This window comes from Vanessa tameamea, chromosome 15 (genome assembly GCF_037043105.1).
Source record: "Vanessa tameamea isolate UH-Manoa-2023 chromosome 15, ilVanTame1 primary haplotype, whole genome shotgun sequence".
Lineage (NCBI taxonomy): Eukaryota > Metazoa > Arthropoda > Insecta > Lepidoptera > Nymphalidae > Vanessa > Vanessa tameamea.
The window spans coordinates 12,232,764-12,250,692 of record NC_087323.1 but is presented as its reverse complement, the minus strand read 5'-3'; the positions used below and the strand labels follow the sequence as shown (position 1 = coordinate 12,250,692).

At 32.7% G+C, this 17,929-nt stretch overlaps 1 protein-coding gene across 1 annotated transcript; it reads right to left on the bottom strand.

Moving 5' to 3' along the window:
• Window positions 1-6,878: 6,878 nt before the first annotated feature.
• Window positions 6,879-17,573, bottom strand: LOC113394736 (small ribosomal subunit protein uS12m). The gene is made up of 5 exons (XM_026632159.2): window positions 17,448-17,573; window positions 17,275-17,344; window positions 8,843-9,027; window positions 7,906-8,069; window positions 6,879-7,014 (listed from the first exon to the last, which is right to left on the bottom strand). Exons 2-5 carry the CDS (start codon window positions 17,342-17,344, stop codon window positions 6,933-6,935), a joined length of 501 nt encoding a protein of 166 aa, XP_026487944.2. The 5' UTR covers window positions 17,448-17,573; the 3' UTR covers window positions 6,879-6,932.
• Window positions 17,574-17,929: the final 356 nt, after the last annotated feature.

Genomic DNA, 17,929 nt, shown 5'->3' with positions numbered 1-17,929 from the left:
TGTACGTCTGTGGCACAATTGCTTTTGAATTTTTAGTTTTAGTTTCGTTCTTTCATAATATAAGATCAAGAAGCTATATAACATTGTAGACATACCTTTAGGCCCCAATATTGCCCCGAAAATATACACTACGTATTAAAAGAAAAAATCAATAAGCGAATACACCCGCGGCTGAAGCATGTTAATACAACGATTACAAAAATGAAAAAATGGTCGGTACCACCCACTCATCAGATATTCTACCGCCAAATAACAGTACACTGTATTGTTGTGTTCCGGTTAGAAGGGTGAGTGAGCCAGTGTAATCACAGGCACAAGGGACATAACATCTTAGTTCCCAAGGTTGGTGGCGCATAGGTGATGTAAGGAATATGGTTAATATTTCTTACAGCGCCTTTGTCTATGGGCGGTGGTGACCACTTACCATCAGGTGGCCCATATGCTCGTCCGCCTACCAATGCCATAAAAAAAAAAAAAATCAAAACAAATAAATGAACTCTAGGATTTTAATTGATAACAATACATTTCTTTAATAAGCAAACCCGGCGGTAGATATTAACTGCCAAGTATCATGTACTTACGTATACATACTTAACACACACATATATATAATGTAGGTAAAATCATATCGATCAATCTGTTCAAACTGTAAGTAAGTAAATCCATTCGTACATATTCTAACCGCTGAGCCAAAGAAAAACATCAATATTTTTAAATGTTGTAAAACAATGGTTAAGCTTAAATTATCTTAATCCTTTAGACGGAATCATTCAATAGTATTAATATACCTACAGGGGACTCGGTGCATAAATGAAATCTCTTCTTTGTTTTATTCTTTACATTTAAGAAGTCGTGAAATGTCGGAAGCTGCCGCCGGGTGTTAAGATATTTTGGCCATGTTGGATATTCAAATAAGTAGGCACTAGACATTGTTACGACATACCTATAGCGTAATACTTTGTGTGTGCTAACTTATCTGTATAGGTTCGAATCTATTTTCTGTTTTGATTCCATAATTAATGTTTTGTATTATTGTATTTTTTATGTATGGTATTTACTCCTAATTAAATATTAAATAATTTATTCATTAATTTCAACAAAAGTATTAAAACATAATTTTGTTTTGGCTTATGGTAGATAAGCCTTGTCAGTTTGATAAATAATTAGTACAAAATACTTGACGTGTGAGTCAGCATTATAAGTTATCAATAAAATATGTAAAATTAGTATGTGAGTCCAACAGCCAACCTCAGGCTGCATCGGAAGATTCGGAGCCTAATCTTGTTATTCCATGTCAATTCCCGCGCTATGACTTCCTTTCCTACAGAGAATGTTACTAGTTGTAACGTACTTTAAAAAATGTTAAGAGGTCGCATGACAAGTACAGACAAAATATTTAATCAACCATGTAAGTAGAAATCAACGTAGTTAGAAGCGATGTCTTACTAGAATAATAATAATCTTACGCAATAAAATAAATAATATTTAATGCTTAAGTATTAAAAATGAAATAAACGGCAGCAAAATAATATATTTAATTGTAGCAAATGATGAAAACATTGATGAGTCTGTTCATGCAAAATCTTGGAAAAGTTTTTTAGCCCTTAATAGCCAGTTATTAATATTAATCTCACAGACACGTGCCGCCCACCGCCCGCCTACCTGCGCCGGCGCGCGATTTATTGCAGAAGTCGTAAACCTTGCGCAGCGGCAATGACTATAAAATACAGCACCCGCATTATAGCTATGACTTAATACAGCGGATTATAAGCCTAGTTTTGTTTTATGTTAAGCTGCTTAACGGGTTTTCCAACGATGCTGTTTTTATGAAATGATTTCGGTACTAAGTACACGAAGATTACCTACTATATACAATTGTACGTAGGATTACAAATGCAATAAAATACTCGTACGTTCTCGAATATTCTTTAAGAAAGGAATAATTACAAAGTACACTTAAATTTTTAAACAGCTAGCAACAGTTCGTTACGTAGGTATCTAGATTAAACCGAGAAGCAATAATAAGTAACTCAATACCTACCTACCCAGTAGTTCTTAAACAAGAATAAAATGTACGAGTTATTGTTAAGTCCGTGGATGTTTGTTCTACAGATAAGAAACACATAAGTCGCTAGGAATGCATCATTACTCACCTTGACTGCGTTGTCGGCTAAAAAATATTCCAAATAATATAAGAATTAAATACAATTATATCCGGTAAACCTTACGATGACATTTGCTTCCTATAATTGCATGAGTAACTTTTATGAAACGTTCGAATTATCTTTCATTATTCACGAATGATTTAGTTTCTATTTGACCAAATGTTACGACTAATAGCATATTATCCGCAAAAAATCTGCGATGGTTGTAATAACAATATAATAATAAAAAAATTGGCAACAGATTGTGAATATTCCACTGCTGTGCCTAAGATCTCCTCTGCTTTTGAAGATAATGGCGGAGTTAATTGAGAGGTGGCTTTATATTTAATTCAACACTAACGCGACGATTCAGAAGTGCTTTTATGAGTCTACTTGAATAAAGAATAATTTGATTTTGAGTTGAGTGATTTTTAAGCACAAATTAATCACATCCACAATCTCCACTCGTAGAAGTTATAATACAATTCAATTACCTTTCTATTTAGGTCAAATCACATAGAAACATAATCAATACCGATGATTGTACTGTAAATATATTAGACATTCCTTATATCGCCAATACACCGCGAACCTTAGGAACTATGATAATATTTACACTGGTTCACTCACGAAATCACTCCCGCACGAAATATATAAGACGTTACCTATCACACACAAATGGTCACCTCCCATTTCACAATTTACAAAAAAATCGCCTAAAAATATATCCCACTCAGGGTCTCAAACTATAACCATACCTATTTCTATTAAATCTGCCCAGCGGTTTATACGTGAAGCGGTAACAGAACGAGTTACTTTCGCATTTAACATATTAGTATAGATTCATATGTAGAAGAATGCTGCTGGTTTTTCTAGCGAAGCTAACTCTACAATCGGATTTCTCTGTAAAACGACGTAACAAATGGGTTCGTATAAGACATGTTTTAGTTTCATTTACCTTTTAAAGTCTTAAACTAAGTCGTAAAGTGTGATATTCTATGAACCTAAACTATACGACTACAATTAATTGATAAATTTCTTTATTTAAATCAGCTTAGTAGTCCGTCCCGGCTTTACATGGTTACTATAAGGGTCTATATACTTTTAGGTTAAAGACAAACACCTGCAAAGAAAAACTCTTGTGTTTATTCGGCTTGCAATGTTGAAATTCTCCGCTTTTTCTACTATACGCACGTATTATATTTATAAACATTTCTCTTGACTAACTCTGTTTATTCATGAAAACCACATTGAGATACGTTGCGTATAAAAGATCTAAGCGTACAGACTTCGGGAAGCGATTTTGTTTGATGCTGTGTAGAGAAGCATTATACTTAGGTACATATTAATAGTCAAAGTAAAAACTATCATCGGTTTTTAAAAGACAAAACTCTGACCTGAGAAGAACAGGCGAATGCAACATCGGTTTCTATTTTGTCATACTTAACTATAATTTGTTAACGATTTTCAATATTAGAAAAGTGAATATGAATACTGAGTTTGTTTACAGAATTGCAATTTTCGTTTTAATTTGTTTTGACAAAGAATATCAATAAACGATTAAGTATTACGGATTTTGTTAACAACTTGTTTACAGGATGAAGCTAACTAACTAATGATCTGTTTGTCAAATGTTTTGCAATCGTAACGATAGGTACGTAATTAGTTCGAGACGTTTTAAATCATTTAAAATGACAATAATATTTTGATACACTCGGTGAGATTGTGACTTCGTCTGCATGAGCTTTAATATTCTTTGGATGTTCTAATTATTGTTATAAATGTGAATCGGTTGTTACGCTTTTAAGTTTTTACTCAACCGATCAGAATGAAATTTCAGGCATTTGTCAGGGGCACTAAAAAGAAGATATACTCTATTCCAATCATAAGAATACGCAAATAAACAACATAAGACAGCAAATTGACGCGATATCATTGGTCGAGAGCTTGATTAATCTATGATATTTACTACGGATAATCCGTTTTTACCGTCAAAGAAACTGTTCTCGGTATTTTGGAAATAAAATTAATGTGGATATAAGTAGTTAAATGTAATAGTGTTGAATTATAAATAAAGATATATTAATCACAAGCTCTTAGCTCTATAGTACAATATAGCTCAGTTAATTTTAAGGATTGTTTATCATTATTCCTAACTTCGATTGGAATAGGATATACATGTACTCACAAGGTAAAAAAAATATGTTTTTTAATGTACATAAGTTTAATTTAGTATATATATATATATATGGAGGTATTCTTCTCGTCGTCTGTTAATCTCATTGGTGGGCTTAGGCTGCCCCTGATAAGAAAAAGGATTACCTTAATTCGCCACAGCGCTTTATTGCGGATTAGCGGAAATAGGTATACTTATTTGTCTTTGAGTTTCTCCCGGTCCTGGCAGGCTACCTAACGAGATCTCCAAAGTAGGATATAAAAAAAAACCGTTATAATAATCGGCAATGATCGTATGTAAATATAGACTCTTACTTCTTAAATGTGATGACCAAAGTTACTTTATTTACATGAACATGGCTAAAGACTAACATAAACTATTTTTATCTAATATATTATTATATGTGCGAAACATAAACGGACGTTATATGTACTTTAGTTTTCCTAATCAAATAGGTATAAAGACATTATTCGAAAACAATTGCCGATGTTGCATCAAAGAATTGTGACATCTTGATGTCATTGTAATCAACCTTCACACTCTCCTATCTACGGTGCCAAAAAACAACAGTAGACTTGAATAGCAAACGCAAAATCTATGCAACGCATCATAATAGACCGCAAGTCACCCCATTGTTCTTCCAATATGTCCCGTTGGTTCAGGTAGCGGAAGCAACCCTTGCAATGGGTGGGGGTGCCCTGCACAATTAGGCCACACCCCTATGCATACAAAAAGACAGGGGCGATCCAAAACATCATTAGTTACTCGCAATCCACCGTAACGACATCATTGTAGTAAACATGGCTCTCTGGACGCCGTACGCTGATGACGCAGCATTAGATTTATCAGTGAAGTGTAAATCGGAAAGTATGTCGCCGATACCAACATACACGGAGTTTCCATCATATCCGTGTGTGAACACAGTGCAACATAGTGTAGAACAGTACCCCTATATCGGATATGTCCAGCCTATGTACGTGCCCGTCGCTGAAGCATCGCCAGCGTCTTCGTGTTCTGGATACATGCCGCAATCTATGAGTCCTCCGATGAGAACGGGCATGATTTCGCCACCAGACTCCCCCAAATCAGTGAACGAGAGAAAGCGTCCGAGTTACATGATGGACGTCGACTCATTATCGGATGATCCTGATTTTCAAGCTTTCGAAAGGGACGCCCTTAGAGCAATGGCTGAAAAGAACGGAGGAGCTTTACTCGGTAACAACCCGAGAATGCGTCGTGCCGTCCAAACCAGTCAAAACGCCGACGATTCCTATAGAAAACAGAGGGAAAGGAATAATTTTGCTGCAAAGCAGAGCCGCGATAGGAGGAAGCTTAGGGAGATCCATCTCGCTTTGAAAGTAACTTATTTGAAGAATGAATTGTCTAAGCTCAAAGGCCTGCTGTCAACAAAAACATGTATGAGGTGTCACCAGTCGTGCCTCTGCTAGAATTAGTATTAGATTCGTTCAAAATGTTATTTGTGTACTGAATAAGGTCTGAGCTGTATGTGCAATCTTGTAAATAGTATATAAGTTAATTTATTAGATATTATATTGATTATGTAACAATTGCAGAATATTCTTTAAATTATTGTAAAATGAAATAAAATAAATATAATTAATTTAAGAATTAACTTTTTTTTTTAATTATTTTTATTGACATGATGATTTTATAGACATACTGACATTTGTACTTTAAAATATAGTAACATGAGCTAAAATGTTACGTCCCTTGTTCCTGTATTTACACTGGCTCACTCAGACCTGAAACAACTGATGATTTTAAAAAGTAATGAGTAAATTTGTTACGAAATTATTTTAATTAAGACAAACGGTTATTTTCATTTATAGTTTATTCGAACAATATCTAAGTCGATTCAAATACTTTTACTAGAGAATTTTATCTCGTATCATAAAGTTAATATCTGAACTGAATAGTGTAACCCATTCAACTTTCCCTTGAATAAAAAGTTAAGTACATACCTTTTTGTCACAATGGAATGGGGGCGGCTTGCGCAAGCGCCGCTTTGTGATTCTTCCGACCAATGAGGTTCGTGAATCCATGTATATTATGTATCCATAGATGGTTATTATTTAACCTGTATATTTATTTTATGTAGAGTTTGTATATTTTTCAGTTTATTTTATTATAAAAATAAAAAAATACTATTATGACTCACGTTATTTAACAAAAGTTGATGCAAATGGTTTACAATATACTAGATGTCGCCAGCGGCTTCGCTCGCATTTTAGGGTTTGGGCTTCAGGTATAAGGCATAAATAGTCTAATGCCTACATAGCTTAACAAATACATAAAAAGACTACGTCCTTACTTGGAGTTTAAGCTTAATTAGGAAGTATAGATGTGGGGTTTAAATCATTGCCTCCCGGTTATTTGTTTGTTATATTGGCATTTTGTAAACAATTACAAGATTTGTTACAAAAAACGCACTGTATGTTTACCTATTACCTGTTACCACGTTTTGTACCAAGCTGGACTTGATTTACTTAATCTTCCATGGTAGCGGGATAAAAAGACTAAAAAATAAAACAAATTCCTGTACTTAAACTAAATATATTTCGCTACAAATTACATTAAACAACTGCAGACCGCTACACTTTCTGCTTGATGACGTGCGGCAAGTCGAATTTTCCTCGGACGCATTTTAGCTTCACACCAGGACAATCTTTAACTCTAAAAATATATAAAAAAAAACTATTTTAGCGTCTATTGTTTATGTCCGGCACATTTCTTGTCTTGAAGCGTAATATTTACACGTTTGGTTTGGCGTGAGTCTAGTCTGTAATCTCGTGTGAGGTCAACGAAAAGTTATAGAGGTTTTCTGTTAAGAAATTGACAGCCTTCTGTCTAGCAGTATTTGTACTCCTGTATCCTGCGCTGGTTTCGCGGGCGTTTTGGATTGCCATCCCATTATTATGAGAGTGAGGAAACAGAGATTGCGTCTGTCTGTGAGCTCGCCATTCTTTCGTATAACAAGCGCAGATAGGTATTATTTGGTGAGAATGGCCATCGCGTCTATAATCAGGTCAGGACGTCATCGTACGTTTATCTCATTTAGACTATGATTAATAAAAAAAAGGTGCGTGTACGCGTTATCTGTTGCGTGTGAGAAGTTCTACTTCTTTGGCACACGTTCTTTTTATTTTTACAATAAAAATAAACACTAATGATCTACTTATTAATTACTATTATGACAAATATATATTTTTTCTTTTTTCTCCACTGCTATAGGTAATATTTAATCACATATTTAAATAAAATAAAAATTGTAAAATAAGTTAAGGAAAGTGTGGAGAAAAAGGCGAAGTAGTCTATTTCAGGCGACTTGACACTAAGTTGGCGCTTTAGCGAGCAACTACATCCTGTAGTTTCGTTGCGCGCTCATCATAAAAATTCACAGTGTAGAAGTATAACTTCAAAAAATTGACTCATTGAGCAAATTTATGGAAATACTGAATACTTGGGCACATGGTTTTGCACAATAACCCTCTCCCCTATATATATTTATGTGCTGCAGTTCAGAGCTGTCAGTGGTCCATTTCTTATATGAACTACATCACTCACCTGCCGACCCTGACGAGGACGATGTTGTGTTCCTGCAGATTGTGTCCGATGCCGGGCACGTACGCGATCATCTCGCGTCCGCTGGAGAGACGCACGAGCACGCATTTACGGTTAGCGGAGTTTGGCTTCTTGGGTTTTCTGATCAAGGTTTTCAGTATTACACCCTGAAATTGTGTTTCTAATTTAGCTAAAATGTAAATGCCTCCCTGCAGGGTTGAAGCATCATGTGCTTTAAAGGAGAAGGTTTGAAACTCAATCCTCGGTATGTTTTCCTTCACCACTGAGCGCTTGATAAAGTATAAATGATAATTAAGTACACGAATATTCAATGATGTTTTTTTGGGTTTGAGCTCGCAGTCGGCTATATTAAGCTAAATTTCAAGGTTTTGTAAAATACATTGTTAGGCGAGTATCTCGAAGTATGTTCATTAATATTCCGTACGGGTTAATATAAAATTCACGCCTTTTGAAAACAAGAGATAATTGTACCCATTTTCTTTTATGTATATTTCTAATGCGCTGTTAACCATAGTATTAAGTATTGATAGCACTTTTTTTTTTACAATTACATCCTAAAGTCACCGTTACGAGTTACTTTTATTAAAAGTAAGTAATTTTCTAAATCAAAATTATCCCTGTAAAGCAGACCAAAATAAGAGTCACACCATTAATATGTGGCTAAGTAGAGGATCTAAGTTATAATGTCCCTTGTGCCTGTTACCCCTGACTCACTCACCTTCCAGTGTCGAGATCCGACTAATACAACGATAACAAACTATTCTTGACTGGATAGCACCCACCCAGGTGCGTAAGCTAGCTAGGGTAGGTATTATTCTATCACCGGAGACAAATAATTGAAAACTGTTAGGTTTTTCTTAGATTTGTAATTACAATGAGTTTATTACGAGAAGATAAATATGTGAAATAGTTAGCATACCTTGGCGAAAGGATTTCCATTGAGCGGGTTTCTAGATTTTCGCTTTTTGATGTGAGGACCCGTTTTGTGCATCTGTGCTAGTGAAGCCATCGTTCTCGATAGCACCGATGTCGCTTGGATATTTGAGCCAGCGAGGAAGTCTGTTATAGGTGCAGCTCGACGGATTAAAGCTTGCGTGGGTGTACCTGAACGAAAATTTGTAGAATAAGTAAAATTATCATTATCTAAATACCGTATGTCAAATCCGAAAGTATCTCTATCTGTTTATTTTTTTGCTACATCACGGTTACACTATTGGACCGATCCGTTACATTATCTAAATGTTGGTCATTCGGCTTTTTTGTGTATACATAAACATGTGTGTGTAGACACTAGAATAAATAATCTTCTTAAACGGACATCATTTCCTAATTAGCACTAATTTTGGTATATAATAAAATAAGATATATTTATAAAAGGAGTTTTATATCACGTTTTATTAGATCGTATTAAATTAGTTATATAGATGTAGTCTAAAACCTGGATAGGTGTTAATAATCATTTACTATTCCATTTTTGGTCCCCATTTTTTAATCTATATCCAAAACTGGTGGTGACAATTCAAATGTGGTTAAAAGCCTCTTGAGTAAAGTATAATTTGATTTTGATGCGAATTAAGTCGCGATAATAAAGTATTTCCATATAACAAAGCCAATGTAGATTGGAAATATTACAAAAGAAATACAAATCCAGACCGAAGTTTTATTGTTTGAAATTGCTAGTTTTTTTTCATTTTATCTTCCACTCATAGTCAATATTTTCATCCCGACAAATATACTGTTATAATCAGTGTTGAAACGCATACAACAGCAGGTGTGAAGCCCTCTGTTTCGGATTATCTCCTGCCTATATGTATCCTCGATATTCTACCGTAATTTGAACTTTATCACAACGACATAAGGATACCGAAAATATGCATGACGAAAGGGCTAAATGTGTACTGTTAACCGCGAATTTATTGTTAAATCAAGGTTTTGTAGGCGTTCTCGCAATTGTATCAATTGTGTGGGCCGTGATCAAATGTTCACATGGTCTCGTGGGGCGTTGTGTACTTTATAGCGGGACTTGAAAGGTATGATTGACAAGTCCAAGGTGTTGTACGATTCGATGCAGCGGGAACATCAAGTGTGGTCCGTTAAACAATTATTTCGAATTTGTATACATTTTTTATAAATACGGTTAAATCAACCGCAGTGGACTTACATGCCGATATGAGTTTTGTGATTTAGTTTGTTTGGAAGCTGATATACTTTCCTGGTTATTATACCAATCAACTGTTTTTGGGGTGCATTTAAAGTTAACGTTAACGTCGTAACTTGCCCCTTTATTACCTACATGAATGACGTGAATAAGAATAAGTAATCCAAAATTATCGAAAGCAAGACCTACTTTGCTTCGGAGTTTCATATCGGCGGGCGAATTCATTTCCAGAAAACGCCAAATTCGATGCCACATTTGATGTGTTACGTGGTCACAGAAACGACGACAAAAACGTTTCAACTCGAATTGAATGCGTATCTTCAAGTCGACTGATTTTTTTTCTAAATTAAATAAAACGAAAAGATTCCCTTTGCAGATTTGTTTTAAACATATACCTACTTACTAAATCAGGACCTTTTTTTTCATTTTAGTTTAATAACTCATTATGTTTAGCAATTTTTAAAATACATGTTATTCCTTGCAAATTAAAAATATTCCAGGAAGCCGAAACATGTTCAGAAGTTAAAATTATTTGAGCAACAACTAAAATAACAAACGTATACCAGAGTCGAAGGCAATATCACGTAGTGTCCGGCAGAATGTTATTGTTTGAGATAATCGTCGCCAAGTGTCTCCTGGGAGAGAGACTTGCATCTGTCTAGCGCAAGCAAATATTATAATATCGGTGCAAGTCACGAGCTGACCACTTGTCTAATTTATTTAGAAGACGTGGTGTTTATAATTTTCAAATCAAAGCGAAATCTAATAATACAACTAGATAGAGTTAGAAGAACAAGTAACAGGTTAAGGGCCGATTTTTATTTGATCGGTCTAGATGTCAAACTGTATTAGTTTGACTTTTAGACCGATTTTTAATTGAGAGTTTATCCAAGTATCAATTTTATTATTATAGAAAATATATCAAACTGTTATTAAAATTATTGTTTCGATATAATTAAATTCGTGATTGAAACATTGGCCGTTGATAAAAGTCGTGAGGTAAAGAATTGATATCAATCTTTTGTTTCATCAATATCATTCAATATTTTTATTATTTGAATTATGATATTATTTAAAAACGCTGACACCCTTAACTTAGACAGCGTCTGAAACAGTACCTGCTCTTTTTGCGGATTATAATCCGCTAATAGTGGGCATTGTCCGCAGATGACGGACACATAGATTTGAAATTATCCTTTCTGACAACGTTGCTTCGAAATTGTTCAGAAAAAAAGTCCACAGGCGACAATAGGGAAGAGTTGAGCCACGGGAGCATTGTGCGTTCCCAGAAACGCTGTAAATCATATTTGTGTAAGAATAACATTAATACCACTCACAAATGGTACAACTTTATCACACTGATAGATAATATGAAATCCCTTTGCATTCGCAATTGTCAATTCAACTTCTTACACAATGCGCTCGGTTATTGCAAATAACTGCACATTATTATCAAATACTAATCCCAAACTGAAGATAGGATGGATTATTTATCGAAATCGTTTAATTCTTGGAAGGATTCATAAGACTTCTAGAAGAAAATTTTAGATATCAGTTCATAACATCGATGAGTTGATAATGTTGTGATATATATTTAAAATCTATATTTCTATTTATGTTACATCCATATTATATATGAAGCAGATGTAATAGATCTTAAATGTCCTACTAATGGGTACAGGTTCCTTTTCTTTGAACGAGAAGATAGCTTATCCCAGCAGGCTGCTCTATAATTTGCTAATGATAATTTGGCAGAATTTCATTCAATACATCCGTCTTTCGTTACAATGTTTTCTTAACGAATTATAAACACACATTAAACACTTTCTCGTCTCTGAGATAGCTTTGATGATCACGCTATTACATTAAGATGAGGTTGCGGAAAAAAAAATTAAACGGAAGGTTTTACATTTTCCCAAAGCTACGGTTTTTAAGGACGAGCAAAACTTCCGCGTCTTAAACGCTAAAGGATCTGCGGCGGAGCGATCAAAACTGACACAATTGATTCATTGCTCCTCGTACTTTCTATGAGAAAGTTTGATATGGGAAGATCCCACGCAGCGTCTGGTCAACAATCCTTCGCTTAGTATTATGTCATAAACACATCGAAATATTAATAATTAGTATTTTTGTTAGATCTATCATACAACGATAATATTAATTTATATTAAAGATAATAATTATTTATTTAAACATATATATTTAAAAGTGTTTTTATTAATGGTAAGAAGTAGTAGTAAGTATAAAAAGAGACAGAAAACTGATTTGTACAAGAATTTATAAAAAAAAAAACATAAATGCTTGTTAGGAGTTTGTGGACTCAGCTTGTTGCTGAATTTTCAGTCTGTAAAAAAATACTCCAACTCAGAGGTAACTTGCCTTGTAAATCTATACTTATATTTTAAAAACTATTTATAAAACTCTTGCAAAATACTTTAAGGAAATATTGTAAGGCCTACTCGAATATAAATATTTTGATTTGATTTAAATCCTGAGGTACCATAACATTTTGCATTGACAATGTGTAGATATATTGATTGATTATAAAATGAAACTTCTTTGAACGAGATTAAAATTACGAAGTAAAATGTGATTGCAACTGTTTGCTTATATAAAACGTTTGAGCAAAACGTTTCAACAGAGTTGCAAGTGCTTTGTTTACTTTACAAAGACTTTTATCAGTTGCTCTGTGCTATTTAAAAGAAAACATATTAGTCTTTACCGTCGTTGACTTTCAATCGCATTTTTTTCTATTATTGAATTATATGACAACATTTCAAAAGAGCGGTCATAGAAAAATTTGCCTGAAATAGCCGAGTCATTGTCCGGTAAAGCAGTGTTCGGTGTTCGGTGTAGTAATCCTGAATCTGCAAGTAACGTGCGTGCACAAAGCCGAGGTGTGAATGAGATCTTCATCAGCGGTCAGCGCTGACTCATGCCACCCTCACAACCCTTATTTACGCTTCGAATTGTGTAGCGTTAGCAAAATAAATTATACTGTCATACATACTGCATGGACTTTACCAATTTTAATACTAAAAATAATATTAATTGGAGATTACTTCTTTATATTTTATTATAAGTTTCTTAATAAAATTTTATGAGATAATAGTTCTGAGGTTGGTTATAGAAATAAAAAAAAAACAGCTACTATTTTAGTCTCGTTTTAGAACTCAAATTAAAAACTCTTAGTCACAGTTCTACAAACAGATTTATTTTGTCTTATTATTATATATATGAGTAAGTTCTACAGCTTCTACTGTACCTAACAGCTGTTATGAGGCCTCAACTGTTAGTATGTGTCGCTCAAACTATGCAACTAAATTTGATGCCCGTTCCACTCAACCGATTGAGTCTTTTGAACAATATTTAGGCGCTAGTAACAATACAATCTACCATATTAATAGCAAATACGTCAAATATAAAAATATAACACTATCCGTCAATTTATGAAATAATTACCAAATTTAGATCGTCTAATTTGACTGAATATTGAACTCTCATGAGTTGCCTATCCGCTGCAACCGACCAATGACCACTTAGAATTTAAGTCAAAGTCCTATTAGTTAACAGGAGTTTAACTAACAGTTTCAGTAACTAGATGTATGTATATTGCATACAGTATATAATATTTTTTTTTTACATTAACAGCCTGTTAGTTTCCTTCTGCTGGCCTAAGGCCTCGTCTCCTTTTTGAGGAGAAGGTTTGGAGTATATTCCATAGCATAGTATATAATAAATATATATAATTGTAGACATTGCTTTGCTATCGGTACGTGTCCCAGTGGACATAATCCGGGTCCACGCGGAAGGGTTCCACGCAAAAGACAGGCGCGATCGCAATCCCTAACCAACGATTGGTATACATACGTAAATAACCTCTATTCCTTTCGAAAATAAAGAAGACTTTCCCTCACAAAATCCAGGCAGCTGCCAAAATTGATGCAGATGTCGATTCCGCATAGCGAAATGACATGTCCGCTAAATTGACAGTTATATACGGTTTCCTATTTACAATTGGATTTATTTACGTACGCGTTATTTATGCGAGGTTTACATTGCGGTTTGAAACATGTAGCCATATACGCATACATATATTTCAATTGATTGAAGTGACATTACACAAAAATATTGGATAAATTATTTTAACTGAAATATTTGTCCTTATATAATGTCTAACGGTATTTGCTGAGGCACTGGGTCTCTGTCAGGGAAGATAAATGCGGATTCTACTGAAGTTTTGAATCTAAAGTGACAGTAAAATTTCTTAAGATAATTTTATAATAATCTTTATGGAATTTAAAGCTAATAATCATTATTTAGTTTTATATAATATTTAATAACTTCCAAATTATATTATATATGATTTAATTACTGATGAAATTAGAGATGAATCATTTTATTTATTTTCATACTATGGCCCATAAGTTAGCGGTCATGAATCTTAACTAACAATTCTAAGTTCAAGTCCTGACACAACCTAATTTTCATGGGCTTAATTTGTTTAAAATCAATCTCATATTGTAACGTAATTTTGGCGCACGTTACATGCTTACATTCTTTTAAAATAAATTCAACAAAAATCTTGAATTTCTAACATAAAATATTGGATGTCATCTGTCAATTGACTTTGACAACAATTTCTAAGGTTATGTTTACGCATAATTTAAAATTACCGCAAATTTTACCATTTGAAATTTAATGCACTTTTTATGCATTATGCATTTCCGAACTAATTGTAATTTATTATCTTTATATTATCTTTGAGATGATCTTTGACATTTGTCTAAAGCTTCACTTTCATTCCGCTTTTTGAGTCGAAATGTGACGCTAATTTATTTAATTTTTATAACTTTTATTTTGTTTTAAACTTTGAATATTGTTGAAAATAGTTGTTTAAATGGACAGTGAGTTCTATTTTGAAGATTTGGAAGTAAATCCATGTCGGATTATCGAAATTAATTCCGATATTTGTCGCCTCGTGGTATGATTTGAATCTTTTTTCGAAATTTGAATTTATTCGAATTGTACTGTGTAGTAACAACGATTGTGATTCTTTACAGGGAATTTTTAGAATATTTCCCACGATGCATTTTATTATTTTTGAAAAATAACCGGGATTGATCGGGTAAGTCGTTTGTAATATTAAAGTTAAAAGTATAGGATTTCGAAATATGTAATAGATTCTAATTAGAATTATTTTTCCTTTTACAGTTATTTTTCTACGATATTTTTCGTCATTTATTTTCTTAAATTATTTCATGGATTAATCTCTTCAGTTATTTACTGGGATGATATTCTTGAATAATTTTCGGGGATTATTTTCTTTAGCATTACTTCGATTGGATATTTTCAACGTTTTTCGATGAACATTTCAACTCCATATCGTTGGATTTGAAGATTTAAGTAGAAGTTTACTTCTGGGAAACTTATAATTTGAAGTTTACTTGGTGAAGATGGATTTTTAGAAACTTTAAAGGAAGTAAAACCTTATCACACTAATTTATATTACTGGATCTTGGTATGTAATTTATACATATTTATTTTCGCCGAAACTTAACCGCGCGAGATTTAATTAGAAATTTATTTACTTTTATAAAAAACTTGGCATTCAAACTTTATTCAAACCTTATCGAAACATTATTGAAACTTTATTCAAAAATAATTTTTCACTATTTGAATTTACTGTTTAATTTTATTTATAATTATTTAGAGTTTTGGTTTAATCAAGTTGATAAACTTGACTTGTTTGTAACTTTAAGTAACTTAGTTGTCAATTTTGAATAATTCTACCTAAAGTTGAAATTTAACATGTATTTAAATATTTTGATGAACTTTAAAAATTGTTTTTACATTTAGTAAATATATGTTTAAGCTTAATTTAAACGGATGTAAACATCCTGACGCCCGATTATGTTAGCAATTAAATTTAGAATATTATAAAAAAATTACTTTTTCATTTTTTTTTTTAATAAAATATTTTTGAACATAGATTTGCTATTTTTGTAAATCTATTTGTAATGTTAAAATAATTTATCTGACTTCCGGAGCAGTTTCTTTTGAGGATTTGTTTAGTTTAAAAACTTTTCCAACTCTACCGATTTTTTTTATTTTTTTTGGCCTCAAAGAAATTTAAGTATTTTTTTTATTGACACTTTACTCGTCAATAACCCACGTCCAATTTTAACGTTACAATATACAGTGGTGAAGGAAAACAATGTGAGGTAACCTACGTTTGGTAGGTGAGAGTATGTCACATGTAAATTCCAATCTGTATTGGAGCAGTGTGTTGAAGTAAGCTACCAACCTTCTCAAAAAGCAGAGGAGGCTCTAACCCTGCAGTGGGGACTTTACGGGCTGTTTACTTTACTATAAAATTATACATACTTCATTTCATCAAACTTTCTTGTTGTATGAGTTATAGCTTGAGTCATGAGTTTGAGTTTGAGTTTATCAGATAATAAGTTTTGGGTAGAGTTCAAGCATTTAAATAGAGATAGCAATATTTGATTGTACTGTAGTGGTATTAATTTTGTCATAATTTGAATATCATTAAAACTTTAGATTGATTAATAAACTAATATAATATAAAGTAAGAAATAGATACTATACATATTATGTAAGATGGCTTACAACAAACCTATCCACGAGTTGAAATTTTTTTTAAATGTTCTTTTAATATGGAAGCTACTTTCAGTCAGGGTTGGCCATCAGGCCTTAGGTATAAAAAAGTAGATAATATCCTTCCTTAGGAATTAAGCTTGCTTCTAAACAAATATAATTAAGTTCCATTCAGTGGTTTGGTCGTGAAAACTTAAGAAACAGACAGACAGAGTTACTTTCGCCGTTATAATATAAATATATGTATATATTGCATATATGTATAGATCTACAAATAAAAACCGACAAAAATATAAATTTTAAAAACATATTATGTATAGTTATTATCCAGAATAAGTATTCTGTAAGATATTCAGTAGCACTATAAACATAAATGGGCATACATTTTGAAAAGATGGACAAGTTATTTGTGACCATTATATACTCTAAATACATTGCGTTACTAAAGTAAATAGTACTCAAATGTAGATTGCATTAAGACATTCTACCGTTTCTTAAGGTTTTGTGGATCTTAGGAATATTATTGAATAATATTATTCTTAAGATAAAAGGGTAAGTGCAATATTACTTACCACTATAAGCAGGGTATTGTGTTCTTAATCCAATAGATAGCAGCGACATTCCTTTTCTTAGTAAATTCATCTGAAAAACGAAGACTAGGTTATATTTAACGCTAAGATATTTAAGTCACAATCCAACAAAGTAGATCACTAGCATCGATACTTAAGGTTTCACTTCCAATTACCTTAACACTATGTTAATATTATTTAGTACTTTTGTTTATAAAAGTCTAATAAGTGAATGATTTTTCATAATATAACCTTAAATTCTATATTTATTTTGGCATTTGACATATGGGTGACGGATTGTCAGTGATGCATGTTAATAAAAAAAGTTTTATAAATAAAAAAAAATATCAGTAATTAAATAAATAATTTAATGAAAATATTTTAATAATATCTTCAAAATTATACAAGTTAACATATTAATAATATATTGACGCTGTTTCATATTCTCGATAGATGTCACTTGTATCTTGAACTTATATAATTTACCGCTATTCGACGATAGATGTCGTTTCAATGATTACATTTTATGTATTTGCAAAGTCCCATAAATGCTATAATAAAACTGCTGATTTTGTACTTAATATACTTAATATCAAAATCTCTACATAATATAATGCTAGTGTTTGTAGATTGGACCATTCACGCAGCAACAGAATTA

Excerpts from the sequence above, each read along its gene's own strand:
- LOC113394736 (XM_026632159.2), bottom strand. The coding sequence starts at position 17,344 with ATGAATTTACTAAGAAAAGGAATGTCGCTGCTATCTATTGGATTAAGA. Across the intron at positions 9,028-17,274 it reads ACAATACCCTGCTTATAGTG|GTACACCCACGCAAGCTTTA; the intron begins GTAAGTAATATT and ends ATTTTCGTTCAG. Across the intron at positions 7,015-7,905 it reads GTCCTCGTCAGGGTCGGCAG|AGTTAAAGATTGTCCTGGTG; the intron begins GTGAGTGATGTA and ends ATATATTTTTAG.